General features: G+C 41.3%; 1 protein-coding gene across 2 annotated transcripts in view; it reads right to left on the bottom strand.

Moving 5' to 3' along the window:
* LOC141984847 (dermatan-sulfate epimerase-like) overlaps positions 1-21,885 on the bottom strand; it is a 308,715-nt gene that overhangs the window by 95,486 nt on the left and 191,344 nt on the right. For both annotated transcript variants that reach the window (XM_074948285.1, XM_074948284.1), the window contains exon 11: positions 14,251-14,419. In XM_074948285.1, the coding sequence (XP_074804386.1) occupies positions 14,251-14,419 (169 nt within the window). The remainder of the gene's footprint in view (positions 1-14,250; positions 14,420-21,885) is intronic.

Here is a 21,885-nt window from a genome sequence, read left to right as displayed (position 1 = left end):
CTAACATCATGTGTTCATGTGTAAACCCCAAAATTTTAATGGACTTTTTGTAGCCATGTAATACTACAAACTGGTCATTACTATCCACGTGTGTCTCAACATTTTTCTCCCATTGGGGGAAATAATCTGAAACATATATAATCAAATTTGAATCAGTTGCCATTTTTTCAATTAACACTCATTTCGTAATTTTTTTTGCTAATGTTTCCAATTTTTTTATGTCCCCTTGCATCAGGTCTGCTTCCTGACTGGTGTTTGCAACTCTTCCATCTTAGCATAATTTGAGAATTTCATTCGTGTGCTGTTTATTCACTTTATTAACGAAGCTATCAAATAAGACCAAACCTAGCACCAATCTCTGCAGTATCCCAGCTGACAGCTCCCACAATGAATCCCAATCCACATGCTGCTATTGCTATTCAGAGCAACTGCAATTTATTTTTAAACAAAATATCACAGGACTCAGGATAAAAATAATTTACAACAGTCTAAATCTATTACATTGACTGGATTTCTTTGGTCGATGAATTTTGCATTTCTATTTTTAAAAAAAGCCATCCCCCCCACCTATTTTGTACACTTATAGATGCCAACTATATTTTCATAGGTCACCAGGTTTGTCTGATGAGATGCTCATTGCTCATGTGTGCACTACCCTCTAGATATCTACTCATTTTTCTCATATTATTTGTTCCATTATTTTACAAGGGGTAAAAGTAAGATGTAAAAGGCATGGTAACAGCCAGGGTGATTTAATTCCTGTATTTATTTATTGTTTAAAATCAGCACTGCTTTTGCATTATGGAAGAGAGAGAGAGAGAGAGAGACAGGAAATCTGGCTTCAGTTTCTGACTGCCACCCACCCACTTGCTGGATGGCACTGAGAAAATCACAACATCTCCATCCCTCATCTTCCTCCTGAGGTTAATGGTCAGTAAGAAGTAGATCCGGCAGAGACTAATTTTTGTCCTTTCAGCTTAGATTGCCCAAAGGATGCCAGTTAGTGCCCACTGTGATGGTGGTTTGTGCAATGTGAACTAGGAACTGGACTGCAATTTACTTTCACTTTATTATTTATCCAGACGAGGGTTGAGCTAATGAAATCCTCTTTCATCTCACTGTGTTTGCTTAATTGAGAAAAGGGGATAAATTTCTGGGCAAACCAAGAGAAGATATTTTATCATGACTCTATATGTCTCTCTTCTTTACTCCCAAATCAGCTGTGGTAAGTGCAAAGTGCAAGTGAACTGTGAAGAACACTGCTTACTCCGTAACTGTTGCAACTTGATCATTATCATGAACCAACTAACTAACCAATGGCAGCATTCACACATTTTAAGGTCAAACTGTGATAACCTAGTCTGACCTCCTGAATAACACAGGCCACAGAACCTCACCCAGTCATTTCCGCATTTCCCATACTTAGTTTACTTAGAGAACATGGAGTATCATAGTAATAGTACTGCAAATGCCATGGTAATGATGAAGTTTTGAATTGTGATCGCTATAAGTGAAATTCCACTTATTAAGATGGAAAGGTTCATGACAGTGCCTAGGCTCCGCTGCTAATATATTTTAGATCAGTGCTTTTCAAACTGTGGGTCGCGACCCAGTACTAGGTCGCGGCATGTAAAGCACTAGGTTGCCTTGCTCTGGTCAGCACTGCCGACTGGATGTTAGAAGTCCCGTTGGCGGTGCTGCCAGCTAAGGCAGGCTAGTGCTTACCTTTTCTGACACCTTGCTGCACCCTGGAAGTGGCCAGCAGCGGGTCTGGCTTCTAGACAGGAGGGCCATGGGGCTCCGCACGCTGCCCCCGCCCCAAGCGCTGGCTCCGCACTCCCATTGGCCAGTTTCTGGGAACCGGCCAATGGGAACTGGGGAGAGGAGGGTGCGCCTGTGGGTGTGCGGTCCACAGTGCCAGGAGAGGCACAAAATCTGCCTTTGCAGTCCTGCTGCACCCCTGACCAGGAGCTGCCCGAGGTAAGCCCGTGTCCCAATCCCCTGCCCCAGCCCTGAGCTCCCCCAAACCCGGAGACCCCTCCTGCACCCCAAACCGCTCATTCTTGTCCCCAGCCCAGATCCCACACCCCAAACCCCTGCCCCAGCCCTGAGCTCCCCCAACCCAGAAGCCCTTCCTGCACTCCAAACCCCTCATCCCCGGCCCCTGCCCAGAGCCTGCACCCCCAAGCCCAGAGCCCTGACCCCCTCCCACACCCCAACCCTCTGCCCCAGCCCTGAGCTCCCTCCCACACCCTGAACCCCTCATTCCCAGCTCCATTGGGTTGCGAGCATCAACAATTTTCTTCAATTGGGTCCCCAGGAAAAAAATTTGAAACCCACTGTTTTAGATGATGCCAGTGAATACCACATTTATTAAGAGGTTGATAGTGATCTCTGAATCCTTATCAGTCACTGTGTGCCGGTACATCTTACAAACCAGTCAGATCAGAGTCACAGGCTGTTTATTTATTTATTTTTTAAAGTTGTTGGAGTTGCAACCCCATACCCACAGAGAACGAACGAGTATTATTCTGAGTGATTAGTAAAAGATTCAAGTAAATGCATAGAAGACAATTATAACCTAATCTAGACACAAGGCCTGCTTGGGTAAACTTAAGTATTAAGTCTCAATCCTTTCTGAGATTTCCTCGGAACAACCTGGTATATTAAACCAAAATAATCTTAAATAAGCTCTGCAGATGGGAAGGTATTTTTTCAATAAAAAACTCAGTCCGAGACAAAAACAGACTTCTTCTGAAGTATACAGAGGAAAGTTATGCATCATTTTGCACTATTGCCCCATATAAGCAAAGCCAACATTTTTTAACCCTGATGCTACAGCGGCGTTCCTCATGGGGAATAGGAAGCAGTGAAGAAAACAGAACTTCCTTCTCCTTTCCTTTTCTGAGGTCAATGCCATTCCAGTCAACAGGGTAAACAAAACTGTCGCAATATTAAATCGTTAACAGCAGGGGGAATTTGTAACTCTACCCAAAAATATCCTCCAGATTATTATACAGAAATCCCCATCAACTATATAGCTACTCCAAAGTACCCTGTAACTGTGGACTTTATTTTGAAAAAACTAAAAATCCTGTCACTCTAACATACACAGGAAATTATTAAATGAGGCAATCACTCAGGAAGGCCTTAGAAAGGTTAATCAAAATGCTGAATAGTGGCAAGTCCTGAAACCATTTACCCATACCGTAAGGTTTTATCTCCATTAGTACAGTATTATACAGATAGGGACAAATCCTCAGATGATGTAAAGGGTCACAGTTCTAATGGAGCGATGATGAAGGTTTACAACAGTTGACAATCTGCGCCATACAGTGCCACCTTTGCTTAGATTTAAACGTTGTTGAAGAAAAATGTGGAAAATATTCCATTTTTAAATAAAAATGAGTTTGAAGTAAACGGTGTTACTGGAATAAGAACTCTCATGCTTAGCTGAACTGTCATTGCAGAATGAGGGAACTTCCAAATGATCTTCTGGGAGCTGTATGCAGTGTTGCTGTCGCTGTGTTGATCCCAAGATATTAGAGACAAGGTGGGTGAAGTTATATCTTTTATTGGACCAACAAAATTAGTCCAATAAAAGATGCTACTTTACCCGCCTTCTCTCTCTACTGGAAGTAGTCTTTCTACATGTAAAATATAGCATTGATGGGTCTTTTCAAACACCAAACATCTTCACTGCCATGAATTAGAGGAGCTACTTCTGTTTCATGACACTCACAGAACTGTAGCACTCCAGTGGCAAAAAGCAAAACCAAAACCAGAAATGGATTTATCTGATGTCAATTATTTTTCGTCAGCAAGTTCCAGTGCTGATTTTCTAAACAGGAGATCAGGTGTCTGCCCTGTTAAAACAAAGCTTCTGAAACACTGAAGTCAGCAAGAGTGACTGTCTATCAGCTATGACAGTCCCCAGTGCTGCATACTCACCCTTATATTGAAAAGTAAAAAAGGAGGGGGAGAGAGGACAAGGGGGGAAGCAAATCAAGTTTCCTAGCAGTTAAGGAAAAACATGCCAGGTGCAAATGAAGTACTTCCTAATTTTTTAATGAATCAAAACACAAAGAAATTGAAGAAAAAAATGTTTTGTCACCCTCCCTGAAGCGATATGCAGGCTAGAAAATATCACTGTGGATTTTCATAATCAATGTGTAAGTATCCTTTGAAAGATATCTCTCTGTGCTACTTATATGGCTCTCATCACCTCAGTATTGAATGTCTCACAATAAGTAATGGATTATATCCTCAACATCCCTATTACGTACTGAAGTGCTGTTATCCCCATTTTACAGATGGGGAAATGAGGCCCAGAGTAGGTTAAGGCCCAGATCCTAAGTGCCTAAATCGTTTTGAAAATTAGATGTAGGTTCCTAAATCAGTTAGGCATTCCAACACTGCCTAAATACCTTTAAAAAATCTGAGTCCAAAGGCAGGTCCACACTACCACTGAAGTCTATCTAACTTACATCGCTCAGGGGTGTGAAAAAGACACTCTCCCCCGAGCAATGCAAGTTACAGCGACCAAAGCGCTGTCCACACCAGAGCTATGTCAGCAGGAGATGCTCTCCTGCCAACATAGCTTCCGCCTCTCATGGAGGTGGAGAAATTATGCTGATGGGAGAGCGCTTTCCCGACAGCATACAGTGTCTCCACCAGGCGCACGATAGCGGCGCAGTTGCATTTATGTAGCTGTGCCGATGTAGAGCTTCTAGTGTAGACCTGCCCTAAGTCACACTAGAAAGTCTACAGCTGAGGTGGAAATCAAACAGGTCACATGAGTCCCATTACCTACTAGACCATTACTCCCAAATTTGCTGAACACAATGGAAATATTTGAAACACTGCCTGGAGTCACCTGGCTTGGACAGAGAGCAGGATGGTATGCTTAAAGCACAGGTGATAGCAGAAATGCCTGCTTCCCATTGCAATTATCTGCAACCACCCTCCTCACAGCAGAGACACTCTTCTCCAGAACCCTAACTATGCGCTTCCCCAATGCAGACCCCACAATTTAACACCCATTTACTCACCTTTCCATCCCAGGCAGACACCCCCCATTTTGTCTCCTCCAATTTGAGCAGGCAAGCATTCAGCCTTATTTTCCCCTCTTAAGTGCTGGTCCTGGGTGCAGGTATGTTCCTCATGCAGTTGCATTTGCTGGTGTGTCCCCTATTTAGGGCAAGTATCCCAAGGCTCGTCCCAAATATGCCTAGCTGTCTGCTGCTCCTCTCTGAAATGCTGATGCCAGACATGTTTTGGCTATCGGATGCTCCACAATCCATAGTACAGTATTATGCTAGGTTCTCACACTTCAAGGAGAAGACAACGACCAGCCAGCAGCAGAAAGGTAGAATGCATGGGAGTGCAGTCAAGTGGCAGGAGATTATTAAAATGTATACCAGCCAGGCAAAAATACAGACTATTTATCAGTCAGGACAGGATATCTTCAGCATTCAAAGCACCCTGGGTGAGTCCAGCCTGAACGTGATACCATGTTTTGGTTTGGATGTCTCCTTTTGACATGGAATGCAAGACAACAAAACACGGAAATGGCCTCGTGATGGGATATGGAAATAAGACTGACAGCTAAGCAGAATGCCCTATCCACCATATGTAGCTTCTGTTTTTCTCTCCAAAGATGTACTGTGGGGAAAAAGGTGGAATGGCCAAGGAGCAGGCTGATCCAAAAGGAACATTCTCCCTCACACTTTCCATCTTCTATGTAATTCAAATTCTGTGCAAATGAGGAGGTTTAGTTAAGAGATAAATTTCTTCAGTAAATTTCTTGTTTGGGATATATACCAATGAAAAGAGGAACTGAAATTAACTAAAACAACTAAATATAGAATAAAATGAGTCAAACGAAAATGATAAAATAGCATTCTCTTAATGATCTGTATCATAAAAAAAAAGCATGGAGAGAGGAAAGTTCTTTTAAAATCTTGCGTTTTTCCATCTTTATATGGCTTTAAATACTTGAATGAGTCAGCCTATAGAACTGCCTAACAAGGTTTTAATGGCACACATTAAAAACTCAACTGCAGTCACGAAAGCAGTGTCTGAGCGTCGAGAAAGTGGGGGAAAATGAAGTTGCAGGTTTGAAACCTAAGGCCAGGTCTACACTTGGGAGGCTTTGCAAGAACACGACACTGGCACAGTGCTCCTTGTATGGTTTTCCAACTCATACCAGCAAAAGAGTGATATAGATTATTTCAGCCCACCCCCAAGGAAAATAACCTATACCAGCAAATGCACTGTTTGTCAGTAGAACTGCATCTATGCTAGGACCTTTTGCCAGCACACCTCATTGCACCCCTGACTGACATACGAATGCTACAAAAGACTATAACCCCCTGCAGCAAAAGACTATAACCTGGCCTCAGTAAGAGTTTCACTCTTCCATGGGATCGTTAGTGGACTTTGTCCTGCTGTATCAAATGCTGGAGATGGATGAAGCTGGAGAAACTGCAAGCAGACAATCTGTAAACTTCAGGTAGGATGCTGTGCAGATGCAGATTGATAGTCAACTTCTGTTCAAGGGCCGGAGCGCAGGTAGATGGCAAAGTGGTATACAGGAATGAATGTCCAGGGGGCTTGCGGGAAAGAACTGGAGGACCATAACATCTAGATTGCTGTGACTGCCTGTGACCGTATATTTTTATTGCGGTTACCTCAGAGTATCAATACATGTTAAAAGGTACCTTGGGTTCTTCCCTTCAGCTCAGGGAGTGGTGGCTGCCTTGCCTTGCAGCATCGATAGAGGCTGTGGACGTGCGAACACAGTGCATGTTAAGGGGAAAATCTGTAACTGAGCATGAGTTAAGTCTGCAGTGAAGATTTAATTGTAGAAAGTAATTGTAACAGAATGGCAGACCCTGTCAGCAGGAGTTGGGACCCTGCAGGTGAATGCGGATTGATTCTTATTCACTGATTGGGGCAGATGTGGTTCATTAATGCTACCCTGGATATAAGAGAAGTAGGAGTAGACTGCTAGGTTGGGACTGAGAAGCCATAAAGGGAGAAATCCTAGACAAGAGCCATGACTGGGAGAAGCTTTGTCCTGGAGTTATTTTGCGTTATCTTGTTAATCAAGGAGGGGTGGGCTGCACACCAACCCACAGTATGTATGTTCTATGATAGGACAGGATAAAGGCTGTAACCATTCCCAGTAACATTTTAGGATACTGAGAAAAACAATTCTTCAAGTCTGGTTAAAAAGATATGCACCATCCTACATCCTACAGCTCTGGGATGCAGTCAGGACCCAATTACAGCCTGAAAATGAAAATGAAATTATACTGACTGAGTTGAAGGATAACATTAACGTGGAAATGACTGAGTGGTTCTCCCTCCTTAATGATTTGCCCATATGTTTACCCCTTTTATCTTTTAGAGGTGGCTATGCTTTGACATGTCACAGTGCAGGAGAAAGACTACAGGAGCTTTTCTGTTAGTTGGCGAGGAAGTAATCTTTAGGGTTATGCATGATTTGACAAGACCTCCAGGGGCACAAGTCAATACATCTATATGGGGCCAAAAGGATTTAATAAATCATAATACAAACAAAAGGAAACCTACTGTTTATGTTCAAAGTAATTCTCAAAAAATCATACCACTAGCTCAACAATTTTCTTTAATAAGGTGACCCAAAGACTCTTTACAAGCCAGTTTTAATTTACATTTGCTTTTATGAAAAAGCAGTTTCTTGTGGTTTTCAGCACTAGTTTTCATTTGAGGAAACATTTATTTTCTTTTAAATAGTAATCTTCAGTTTTGGCACTCTTTATATCTCTCAGATCAAGACTACAACTAGATTCCTGCCAATTCAAAACAGCTATACATCACAGCTGATGTTTTTCAGTTCAGATGCATGCAAACAATGCTTCAGAGCAAGATATTGGCAATATATTTAAAACACTCATCCTCTCTGCAGCAATGTCTCTTTGATGCCAATTTATCCACTTGTAGGAAAACCCCCACAGAAACATCAGAAATTTGAAATGATCCTGTTCACTAAGCATATCATGTAATTTATTTTAAAAAGGCCTTTCTTCCCTCAGTGCTTCCATTATAAAAAATAATCTTTCAGGATTTTCCGTGGAAACTACTACTGTAGCATTCAAACATAAGAAAGGTCTAAATTTGCACAACCTTTTTTGAAAGTTAGGTACAAGGCAATACTGTAGAGAAGCATTCTATCTTTGTACTTGGAGACTAAAAAATATACAGCTGAACTTCACTAATCTGCACTAATGACTGGGATCCACTTCAGATTAATGGATTCTGCCAATGAACGAGCAATATATTTATCTAAGTATTTACAGGGCCTTCACATTGTAGTAGCTGAGCAAGTACAGGATTGTAACCCCACTGCAGGCACTGGAAAGACTCCCATTAATTTCAATGGACCTTAAGTGAAGAAATTTAATTGAAAAACATAGAACGAATGCCTCATAATATGTACTTTGTTTATCTGTTTAACTGTAATTTAGTCTTAATTATTCATGATAAATTTCTGAGTATACCAGTAAATAAATGGTAAAATTTAATGACTTCTTAGCAATATGAGATCTCTCTAGAGTACTCAGCTATTAAATATTTTCTGAAGGAGGGATGTGGGATGGTTACTTTTTGATGCAAAATATAGAATTGTGCAGATGTATGAGGTGCAATTTAGAATAGTTCTACTATACCAGGCACATCTGCCTTTCGTTTCCTATCGCACCCATAATTTGCAGCTCTAAGCAGAAACATGAGCTTCTCTGACATGGTTCAGTGGTAATTTTATCATCACATTTATACAATAATCAGAGTGACCCCCCCTAAACCCCTTGCATATTTTGGGAGACAGAATATACACCCTTTGGCATCTTTAAAGAGATGGCTTTGACAAATTATACCACCAACTGTGATCTTGCTCTTCCATCAGTTAATTGCAATAATGATAAGACATGAAGGAATACTTATGCACTTACATGGCACAGCATGACTGGATTTTAGATGGTTTGTTAGATTTCCAAACATATGCATTATCCTCCTAAACCCAAATGAGAATGGATTTGAAATGTGTGTCTGAATATAAAATAATGTTTGCATTTCAAAAGAACAGCTATAAAAGGTAAAATAAAGGTTACACCCAGAAAATATCTAGATTTTCCACTAATTTTTCTTTAAACCACACCTATTTTAAAGCTTCCAGGTGGCTCACTCTCTTGTTCCTTCTCTGTAGCAGTACTCCCAACCTCAAACATTCAAAAGTTATGAGACAGGCTCCAAAATCTTGAGATTGGCCTAAATTCTGAGATTTTGTAAAAACTAATAAATGTTCAGTTCTTTTTTATTTGGCTTCTAGGCTTGGGGCCTTTAGGTTTCACATTTTCAAGCTTTTCTCTGCAACCATGAGAGCTAGACATTTTTTAAAAAGAGTGAGTGAGAGGACTCAGTCTCAGACTCTTATATAATCACAGGATTCCAGGAGCTGGAGCTATAAGAAAAACATCAAATATAGAGGGATTCACAATGAAATCATGACAGTTTAACACACTGGTGTAGACCTTGGGACCAAGAAAAATATTAGTCTCCCGATCAACTTAAAAACAGTGGCATTGGCACAACTAATGGTTTGGCATTTAGTGGCTTTTTGAAATAAGAAAATACTTCACTTGAAAGTAATATATTGTTTAGATCTGACATCCTCCATATATCATACCGGCTATTGTTGATGGACTAGCTACACTGAACAGGACATGTATATATTTAAATGGATAATGGGTAACAATCAAAAGACAACAGCAAAAAGTGAGAATGAGAGACCACTCACACCACACAGGATGTCAGAGCCATATTTTCTAAGTGACTGAAACACAGCCTCTGAAAAAGGAGGTGATATTTTACACACCCAGGTTTATGCAAAACCTCAGACGTGCAAACCCTCTAATCTGTATGTACAAACCGGCATGCAAAGCTGTACATATAATTCTGGAGGCTGCTTTTGAAAATATGGCCTGCACCGTTCTTCTATTTGGAGACTGTGAACAGAAACTGAGGGAGATTGAAATTGAGGAAAGACACAAAGACACAGCACTGACTGGAGAGTTGGCCTCCTGGTTAAGGGACTTGACCGTAAGTCAAGGTATCCAGCTCCTATTCTTTTCCCAGCCTCTCACTTTCTGTGAGACCACAGGCAAGTCACTTAACCTCTGTGTGATTCAGTTTCCACATCTTCAGAATACTTCCCTACCTACTAGGGAAGCAAGTGAGAATTAGCTCATAGAAGTGATTTCAGCCCCTTTGATCTGAGCTGCTATATAAATATAATTATTTTTGACCTCAGATCCCCTTTACTTTATCAAAGGTACAATTCAGAATGTTACTCGCCTATTTAGTTAAGACTTCCTTAAAAATGCTTAAAAGTCAAGATGATAATATCTTAAAATAACTCTTATTTGGCCTTTCACAGTTTAAGTTTCATTGCAAATTGAAGTAGATACATGGGGCTCACCACATAATACGGGCTTTTTTTGTCCTCTGGACAATTCTAACAATAGACAGAGTGTTCTTTGTTTTATGATTAAGGAATAATAAGACTGGTGTCCTATTTTAAGAGGCAATGATCATATCAGCAAAATCCAAAGGCAGAGAATATTTTCTTTTTTAACCAATGAGCAAACCCTTGTACTGCTCTACAGGGAGAGAATGAGGTTTAGGGGTTAGAACCCAAACTTCTTAACAGAACTAAGAACAAACAATCCAGATTATCGCTGAAGAGAATGGGATGTTCATACTATTATCTGCTGTCATTTTCAGCCAGATGATTGGAGGAGCAACCAAAGATGCTCCACATTGAAGCTGGTACAAATGGTTGGAGACAGAATGGAAAAAAACAAAAGTTAACTTGATTAATTAAAGTTAACATCTTAACACACACACACACACACACAGAGCACAGCCGGGCTGGAAACACACACACACACACACATCTTAAAAAGCTAGTCTGAAAAAAAGGGAAGAGTTGAAGGGAGAGGAAACAAGGATGGGAGGTATCTGAATCTGGAAGGAAGTGTTTTAAGTAACATTTTATTTATACATAATAAAAATACTTAGCAATTCCTTCTTTACAGCTGGGGAAACTGAGGGTAAATGCTACTGAGTCAGTGGGTGTGTCTACACCACGGTAAAAACCACATGGTACCAAGTCTCAGAGCCCAAGTCAGCTGACTTGGGCTTGCAGGGCTCTGGCAGTGGGGCTGTAAAATTGCAGCACAGATGTTCAGGCTCAGGTTGGAGCCTGGACTCTGAGACCTTCTCCCCTTGTGGGGTCTTAGGTATGTCTATTGTGATTAAACACCTGCAGCTGGCCTGTGTGAGCTGACTCGAGCTCGAGCTAAGGGGCTGTTTAACTGAGGTGTAGATGTTTGGGATTGTGCTGGAGCCTGGGCTCTGGGACCCTGTAAGGGGAGCAGGTCCCAGAGCTTGGGTCCAGCACCAAGCCCGAACATTCAACACCCTCTTAGCCTGAGTGCTGTAATACCAAGTCAGCTGGTATGGGCCAACTGCTGTTTTTTAATTGCAGTGTAGTCAGGCGTTTAGACCTTAGGCTCTAGCCTGAGCCCGAAAGTCTACCCTGCAATTTTATAGCCTCGCAGCCCAAGCCCTGTGAGCTGAGTCAGCTGACCTGGGCCAGCCGTGGCCATGCTATGGGTCTTTTATCGCAGTGTAGACATACTCAGTATCACAGCCAAGCTTAGAATTTAGAATTTCTGTCCCCATTGTTGAACTCACACCATGTCTGTCATTTAAAACCTCAGTATCTCTGAAAGTGAGGATAGTGAAGTAAAAAGAACAATGATTTTTATTTATATAGAAAGACAGCTATATAAGAGTATTATTACTATAAAATGGGGATAGAGATGAAGCAAAACTCTTTTTGAAGGAGATATAATGACACCATCACTGAAAGATGCCAGACTATTTTCTTCAGCAAAGTACTCATTTTACCCATTAAAACATACAGCTAGCTTTATATTTTGATTGTATGGGATAAAGCAAAAGCTCTCACAGCAGCACCTACTTTAAAAGACCTTTCCTATAAGCACTCTTTGATAAATGGCTCTTATAATGTAGCTATTTTGCTAACTGAGTACTGAACCGTTTACTTTTACATGTGTAAAATCTTTAGGTGTAACTCCTAAAAGGCATAGTAGAGCTGGTCAAAAACTGAACACCTATTTTGATCAGAAAAATTGAAATTTCAAAGTTGGTGTGTTTGGAAAACTTTGAAACAACAGCCACATTTTTTTTCCAATTTTTTCGTGTTTTGCCCAATTATTTTAAAAATTAAAAAATGAAAAAACACATTACGGAAAATTTTCATTTACAAAAACCCTGTTATCGATAACATATTCAATAGGGTTTTTGATGAAAATTTAGAACCCCAATGGCTTTTGTGATAAAATGTAAAATTTCAACAATGCTGACAATTTTTGATGGAAAATTTTGTTTTGGTAAAAAAGGTCATTTTTTTAAAGGAAAAAAATTGTTTAAAAGTATCAAACAATTCTACTAAAATATTGTCCCTGTTCTGGATATAATACTCAATACTATTTTTAAAATAGTACACAAGTTTCTGGCAGGGTTGCCCCTTCAGTTTGCCCTCTACTGGCCCGATGTAGTATTGCAGAATCCTTACCTCAGTTTCCCCCAGACTTTTGGCCTACTCCAGCTGCAAGCGTCCTGTCCCTCCAGCCAGACCACTCTAGAAAGCCCTGCTCCTTCCAGGGAGGCAAAATTCTTTATCGAAATCCAACCAAAAATGTAAAAACTAAATCTTTAGCCCCACCAGGCTCAGCAGGCCTTGTCTTCCTCACAGGCACAGTTAAGCTTTCATGGTCTTTCCCCGTGACTCAGCATTTGCTCTTGTGCCTCAAACAACCTCAATGTCCAGGGGCTGGCCCACTCCTCCCCTCCCATAGGAGTTCAGGCAGGCTGCAGCTCATCAGGGTAACTGCCTTCAGTCAGGCTTCCAGCTCACCCTGTCTGCTCTTCCCTCCTTTCTGCTTCTCAGCCTTCCCCCAGGCTGCTTCTCAGAGAGAGAAGAAACTCTCCCTTTCCTCTCTTCTGGGTCTCCTGACTCCAGCTAGACTCCCCTTGCTCTTTATGGAAATCTCCAGCTCTCCCCCAGCAGCTGGGTCTGATATCCAAGTTGAGCCACATGATCTCCAGCCGATTAGGATCAGCTGGCGGGTGAAGGAGGTAGCTGATCTGTCACAGGCTGAACCCTTAAAGGCCAGCCAGCCTGTGACAGAGTCATTCTTTGGATTTCCCTGAACATTTCTGTCAGATCTTTGCTTTTCAAATGATAATATCCTTCAGGCATGGCCGATGTGTTTGTGACATGACAGGACCAAGCATACTGTTGGCACTTAGAATACCTGAGGGGAAAAAGAAAGCACTCCAGAGCACATCAACCTCATATAGCTGGTTGTGAATGTTGTCTAGCTAGTTATTTCAAAACAAATGCAGCAAAGCCAGAACTTACAATATCTGCCAAAAAATCAAGATTAGGCCAGCCAGGACAAACAAGACTTAAACAGCTTGTCATAAAGCCAGTCAGACAAGGCACTGCAGTGGGGTCAGGACCTCCTCAACATCAAATAATGCATCCGATGAAGCGAGCTTTAGCTCACGAAAGCTTATGCTCAAATAAATTGGTTAGTCTCTAAGGTGCCACAAGTACTCCTTTTCTTTTTGCGAATACAGACTAACACGGCTGTTACTCTGAAATCTCTCAGACTAGTTATTCTTTCGTTTTGTACATGAAGTAGACTCAACACTGAACCAAGAGGCTGGTAAATGGTACACTTTTGGAATTAATCATAGCACTCATTCAATGCAAAAGTAGCAAAATTCTGTGAGAAAGACCAGGCAAAGACCAAGAAGTAGAAGAAACCCTTTGGTAAATTTCCAGCCCCATTGTCAAACCAAAGAGAATCAGATAAAAGTCTGAATATTTAAGGCACTCATGAAAACCAAACTTGTCCAGCCTACAACTATTATGAGAATAACCATCAAAATAATGAATAGTGACTGGCAGTTTACTGTTGAGTGTTATCAGGAGAATTAGTTTTGATGAGTTTTGAAAATAGATTTTCTCTCAAGGTAGTATCTATAATTTGAAAGCATTACTTCTGGACACTTTACATATTCACTAATAAGAACAGTCTTCCTTACCTGCTATTGCTTCAATACTTGGAATTGCAATAGTGCTATAAGCACTGATACATTTGCAAGACCATGTGTCAGTTAAGGTTTCCTCTGTACTTTCCAATCCTGAGATGCTGTCCACAAAGAAAGAACCCCACTGTTTAGATACTGAATAAGGAGCTTTTGGGTGATGTCCCTGAAATAAAATAAATAAATAAAATTAGAAACCCCAACATAAACTCAATCATTATAATTAGTCAATACTGTATCTTCCTTCTCTATTTAGCCCACAAACATTATTTTAAGAAGTTCTGAAGCTATCCACTGTTTCCTTAATAAAACTATTATTTCTTATAAGCAATATGACTGAAAAAGCAAACTGGGAAAAAACACCAAAACCTTTCAGTTTTTCTCTTAACTGGTTCTCTATGACATATAAAGTCTGCTTTAAACATTGTTTTCTTCAATTTGTTTTTCCATCTAAGGTAATAGGAATACCTCACTTCCCTCTCTTTGCTGGAGGACCTGAGACATCATGATGTATGAGGCTGTAACCTCAGCTACCATTCTGCCTTCTCTCACCTTTAGGAGAGAGTGTATGCTGAATGTCAGAGTAACCATAGGGAAAATATTACTTTGATTGTCTAAGATTCAGCATCCTTCTCTGCTCTTGGGAATTACTATTCAGGTCCCCTCGCAAAAAGTGAAGATCTGATATATAATACACACAACATCTTAAAGACTTAACATGTATTAAAGAAACAATGTTGGGCAAAGCATTTTTTCTGATTTTATTGTTGTTATTGTTGCTCTGCAATCCATCTTTACAGCTGCTATATACTGTCCACAGCAGTCAGAAAAAGCTCCAGCAGGCTTCTGCGAAAAGATAAGCAAAACTGCAAACCACACTATAGAAAATCTGCAAATGCCATTTGTGCACAAAGTATAATTTCAGACCATCATAGCAGAGAACAGCAGACAACCCTCCATAAGCCTCCAGATTTGTGAACTTTTGCACCTTGTTTTCCACTCAACTGCTTTCTTACAATCTTCAGAACATGTTGGAATAACTGTTGACCACAATAGGAGTCAGGTCAGATACATTTATGTCACGACCCCTGTTAATCTCCCATTGCAACTAACCATGAGAAAGAAGAAATTTGACAATACACACTGAAACCACAACAGAAGACAGACTCAGGATATATCTACACTGTGATTAGACACCCACAGCTGGCCTGCGCCAGCTGACGCAGGTATTTAAGGCTCAACCTGAGGGGCTGTTTAACAGCAGTGTAGACATTTGGGCTCAGGCTACAGCCTGAGCTCTGGGACCCACTTTGCAGGGTCCTAGAGCCTGGGCTCCAGCCTGAGCCGGAACGAGCCTGAGTCAGCTGGCATAGGCCAGCTGAGGGTGTCTAACTGCAGTGTAGACATACCAATAGATGCCTACAATCTTTGACCAATACAAATCTATTGATTCAACAGCTTGAACTGACTCAGGAAACCATGATAATTTTTTAGCATTTCTTGGTGCTACTTTCTCTAAGAGCATCTATTTTGCAGGAAAAAAATGAGTTTGATTGGCATGTTCAGATCTAGATATTTGTTTCTCTCCAGTGCTGAGAACAGACTGAGATAGCTAACAACTTTAGTTTTCAAGTACAGCATGTCACCCAGGAGCTGAGCTCTTCTTTTGTTCACTCATTAAGACAGCTATTTTGGTTTGCTTTGTACACAAATAATACCTTTCCAAGAAAATCTTTAAGGGCAATTTAGATTATCTATCAAATGAAAATTCACTTTCCAGTTGGAGGAGAGCTGCAAAAAGCACATGAGGGCCATACCAATTATCCAGCTGATTATTCAAAAAAGCACACACAAGCCTTTGTATACAGGTCAGGGCCTACTTATTGGCAGGGGATAAGTTCAGACTCCTGTCTCTGTGGATCTTTACGCCAGATTCACTCATCAATTTAAATTGTAATCTGAGGAAATGCACTAACATTCTTCAAATGAGACAACTGCTCCATCTTGAAGCTGGAATGTCTCCCTTGTACTGCTCTACAGGGAGAGAATGAGGTTTAGGGGTTAGAGCCCAAACTTCTTAACAGAACTAAGAACAAACAAAACAAAACAAAACAAAAATTGTTAAATAAAATAGCTGCCTTCATGCCATGTATTAGGGGATTTTCTGTCCTCATATTTTATTATTTTCCCATTGCGGTAATCTCCAAATGAAAAGGGTTCCTTGATTGTAAAACCAAACCTTGATCTCAAATTTGAGAATTCCCAAACTTTGTCCTTCAGTTGTACCCCTTTAAAAAGATACCAGGGTTACTCTGTGAGTATGCTTAAGAAGCTCCCAATTTCATTCCCAAATCCCTGATTACCAGAGTTCCATATCTGACTAGGAAGAGACTCAGCCTGCAGTTAAGGAAAGGTCAATGCTATTGATCTTACATGTTACTGAAACCACAGAGAGATTCCTTGGCTATGGATTCAAATTGCACCTGCCTAAAGTTTCTATTAGCCAATAACCATGAAGCCTTTAACAATAATTTGTGCTTGTGAAGAGTGCCCGATTGGCAATCCTGGAAAGAGAAATCCTCTAGCTGTAGAACAGGAAAGCAGAAAGCAACAGAGAGACAGGATTCCACATCACCAGTGCGCCTTCGCAAGTCTGACCTACAGTGACCACCAACAGGGGGTGAAAGTAGTTAAGTCTCTGTGCTTCAGTCTTTTACTTGGGACTGCCAACAAACATTTTCATTAATACTAGACCTGGAAGTATTTTTTGTGATAGACACACCTGCACATCCTTTACTAGAGTGATGGCAGCAATGCATTTCAAACAAACCAGACCACAGAGCAGCAATGGGATAAGAGAAGAGACAGGTGTCTGCAATGCCTAATCACAAGCCTCTTCAGCAACAGGTTGTGGGTTAAATATTGGAGTCATTTTTCACATTTAATTTCTCTCTGGTCCAGTATGACTAGAATAAAAATGTCAGCTTTTTCTCCAGAGACAATCCCAGACTTTTTGTTTTTTGTGTGTGCAAAGTTACTGATATTCCCTGTAAACCCTACAGTAAGAACAACAAGAACATCTGAAAGCTACATCTTGAATGAACAAAAAATCCTGAGGTAAAAACAAAATTAATTAAAACTGATAAAAAAATTTTTGTGGCAAAAGGATTAAAAAAAATAAAAATAAAAAGTCAGCCAGCTCGAGTAGATTTTGTCAGGCTTCCACATGAATGCAAAAGGGAGGAAGGCCCAAGAGCCTCTAACATGGCTGTGTCTGTTGCACAGGTGGGACACAATCACAATCCCTGCACTCTCCTGAACATAAGGACTGCTTCTTGCTAGCACACACTAGCACCAGCACCTGGCAGTGGAGCTAGCTAGCCATGCTACGCAGTGTACGCTGCACACCCTTACAGAATGTAGGCACTGGGTTTTCTCCCCTTATATGGCACCAAACTCTGGAAGGGATTGTACCTTCCTAAAGTACAATGCCTTCCAGTGCACGAGACAGGGCTGTGATTAAGTCACATTTGAACTTTTAATTGCTAAGCGAATCTGGGACACCCTTTAGTAATTAATACCCTCACATATGGTTCAAAAAATTGGAGGCAAAAACCAGCATTAGAATGCACCCATACTCTGGCCTGCTGCAGCCCCACACACAGCCTCATTGTATAGACAGTCTTAGCACGATCATGAGTAATGTGTGTGGTTATTGTGGACTGGATCAACGCCCAGCCAATGGATTATGCGTAAAAAGATTTGGCCTGCATGCCTTGTTCTTAGGCCCCCTGCCCAGGAATAGTTCTTCCCAGCAGTCTTTTTTGGGGGGGTGTGGGGAAAGGTGGGGGACTACGAATGAGGTAGAAATTTTTTTGCTCCACACACTCCCCCTGCAGAGTGAAAGATTTCTGGTTGATATCCATGGGCTGTACTCTTCAGAACCCGGCTAATAGTTTGCAGTCCTGTCACTCATTACCATCATATATTCTTCATGCAGTAAAACAGAGGATTCTTCAGGAAAACACTCACCCATTTATCCCCCCCCCCCTAAAAAAAGTGTTTAGGAAAGATTGACTGTGAAGAGTTGCCACTTGAGCAATTTATACACACCCCTCATTTATCCCAGATAAATCAACATTATAAGATGTTTTTCTGCAGTAGAAAGATTTGCTCATTCACTTTTGCTGTTAAATGTATTAGTAAACCACTGACAGGAATTTAGATGTTGTTTATGTCAATTCGGGCAGCAAAAATCCCACAGCCTCTAAGAACCAGTGTCTGACCTCCAAAGCCATATGGATGATAACAGTTTGCCTCAAATCCTAAGAAGCAGCAGCAGATTCACTTGGCTATTGTATAACCATGGTGGCACGTAGAAAGGATTTCCATCTTGAACCATCCCTTGCAAGTCTTCTTCCTTCAGCAAGAGTCAATATGGGAGGTTTTAGGGGTCTTAAAACTCTCAAAATTGCATTTCCAACTGCATTCGTGGTCAGCCTTGTGCTCTACTTCCTTCCACCTCACCTCTATAAACATACTGTAAAAGTGTACCTTCTTCTGCACGTTGGCCATGACCCTACCATTGCTGTCTACTTGTTCTCAACTGGTGCAAGACTGCAACTTTCTGGGATCATCTAAGTATCTCCTCATTTGTAACAAAATCAAACCAATGGATGTTAAGAATAATCATAACTTTTGAACTGAAAACTGTTCAGTTTCCTCTCCTTGGCTGTTTTTTATGGTCATTTTTCTGCTCTTTATAACAGGGTTGTCATGAGTACTGCATTGAACACTCGTATCTTAGTTATCACGCAGACAACCTGCCAGCCACACAGATGCCTGTGAAGACGCTGAACTGTCATTGATGCAAGACTGATCTGACATGTGACTTCTTCAGTTATAGAGCCTTCTAATGTAATCTGATTACCCAGATAGATAAAACTATTCATCCATTCAATGTTATTGCCAACTACATGCACGTCAGCAGATCATTCATTTCTGTTTTATAAGAGGCATCCACAGCTTTTATTTTATCACCACTGATCTTAAGTCCTAAGGATTCTGTCAGGGAACCAGGCTGCAGGTGATCAGGCCTAATGACTGGAACAGGAGTCTGGCCTAGTGCTCAGAGTCCAAAGGCCAGAGCCCAAACTCAAAGCAGAATCAGAGCTGGGGTTCAGAACTGAAGATCAGAACATAAGTCAGACTCCGAATGCCAGAGCCAAGGGTCGAGACAGAGTCTAAGCCAGGAATCAGAGCTGAGGGATACAGCCAGATTACCTGGACTCAGGGAAGGCAGGAGCAGGGCTGGGAGAGAATGGGAACAAGGCTGGGTGAAGAGTAGGATCTGGGCTGGAGCACTGAAGGAGCAAAGCAGGAGCAGGCTTGGAGTGAGGAGAGCACAGGGAGGCAGAGAGTCCATGGATATGTGCATTGAGCAGCCAACGATCTACTGCTGCTGCTGGGCTTAAGAACCACCCTGCTGACTTCCTCAGCCAATCAGGCAGGGCACCAGTAAGGCAGCCTAGCTGACTCGTTAGGTTATGGAGACTCAACAGGCACAGCTGCAGGGACCTAATTTTTTCTCAGCTCTTCCAGCATTAGCTGTAGTTGGTCAGTAATCTCTCCAAGTAAGGCAATATTATCTGCATACTTGAGATCCTCTAAAGAATTTTTAACTTTCCACCTCCTACTTTGGCTTCAATCAACTTTGTGGTCACATAGTCTCTTAGAACAGGAAATAAGTTTGGTGAGTGAATGCATCCCTGACGTACCACTGATTCTACTGAAAACAAGTCTATAATGCAAGCATGATATAGTTCCTCCACTAGGTACACTCAGTCCTGAGGCACCCCAGACTGGCGCAGCAATATACACACTACTGGTTGATGCCCTGAGTCTTTAAATGCCATGTTAACTTCCTTTTGTCAGTCTGGCTTGCCAATAACATTCCACAGAGCGTATATAGCGTGGTTTGTATGGAAACCACAGCAGTCGTCTCTCATTTTTGGGTTGGGACAGTATTTCAGTCAGTTCAGTATCATAGAATCATAGGGTTGGAAGAGACCTCAGGAGGTCATCTAGTCCAACCCCCTGCTCAAAGCAGGACCAATCCCCAATTTTTGCCCCAGATCTCAAATGGCCCCCTCAAGGATTGAACTCACAATCCTGGGTTTAGCAGGCCAATGCTCAAACCACTGAGCTATCCCTCCCCCCCTCATCAGTAGTATGATTGTAAACCCCTTCCCTTGGACTGACAGCAGCATTATTCCTGTATTGTTTGAGGAAGCTGATCACTCTTTTTTGAAAAAAGGATGATGTAGCCTCTTTCCAAACTTTCTGGAAAGTGATCAGTTTCCCAAGCTGTTAAGGCAACTTGATAAAACCAGTGAACTAAATCTGGACCTCCACTCTGCAGCTGGTTTGAGGTAATTTTGTCCAGACCAGGAGCTTTATCATTCTGTAACTGTTTGAAATATCACTTCCTCTAATGTTACCAGTCTGTTTTCATTTGGGTTCATTTTTGGACTAGCTTGTAGTTTACATCTTGGTGGGGATTTATTTATTAATTCACAAGAATGCTCATGCCAATGCTCAAGTTGTGCATCAATATCCTATTAGTATTTTCCATTTTTGTCCTTAACTGGCAGAAGCCATGAGAATGAATATCCAACTAGGATCTTCAAAGTCTCAAATACAGATTTCTGGTCATGTCTTTCAGAGGCTTCCTCAAAATACTGTGCCATACTATTCCACCACTGATTACAATAATTCTGACAGGCCCTCTTGACCGCTTATTCGAGACATTTCTTTTCCCCTAACGTCTGAAAAGCTTCCTGAATGCTTACTATCACTTTTGCCTTTATTAACTGCAGTTACAAAGTAGAGCTCTTTCTACAATCTATATATTAAAATGAAAAGAGTGAATGGAGAGGCCTTTGGATTAGATTCTTACCGTGCCAAGATCTGCTTGGAATCTGAAAGTTGTTTACAGATCTCTGATTCTGAAGCCACAGCTACTCCAGCCCCAGCCTTGAGCTGAAGCAGCCCAGGGTCTGCTCAAACTTATATCAGCTCTGTATGGTCCCTAAGGAATCATATGTTAGCCAAAAACTGGTGGAATGCTGCTGTTCTCTGCCCTGTCCTCCTCCTCTCCAAACATGCCCTCTGTACTGGGGGCTAAGAGCAGTTGGTGCAGGTGCAAACTCTACCTGCTGTATTCCAGCTGAGAGCACCTCACTGCTGGGGGGATTCTCATTTGACTAGTCATGGCTGTTTTGCATCAACTGAGTAGTCAAAAGGAAAAAATGGCAGAAGAGATTCTGGCCCTACATTTAGTAAGATGTCTTTAGCCCATGATGAACATGGCCAAAAGTCTGAGTGACATGAAAGACCTGAATGGGAACCAGCCCTAAAACCTGAATGAAACATTAATTTATCAATCTGTAATTGGTAGATTAGCAAATAAAAAAGTAAGGGAGCAGCGTTGTAGGGTTTTTTGGTCAGTATAGTGAAGAGTTAAAGAAAACAGATATAAACACTCAAAAAGGAGAATGGGGATGATAGAAAAAATCAAACTGAAAATCAAACGTTTTGAAAAGCAAAATCTATAGGTGTCTTGTTTACACA

Source organism: Natator depressus, chromosome 3, assembly GCF_965152275.1.
Source record: "Natator depressus isolate rNatDep1 chromosome 3, rNatDep2.hap1, whole genome shotgun sequence".
NCBI lineage: Eukaryota > Metazoa > Chordata > Testudines > Cheloniidae > Natator > Natator depressus.
Note: the sequence above shows the minus strand (reverse complement) of the source record. Positions and strands in the feature narration are given on the sequence as shown.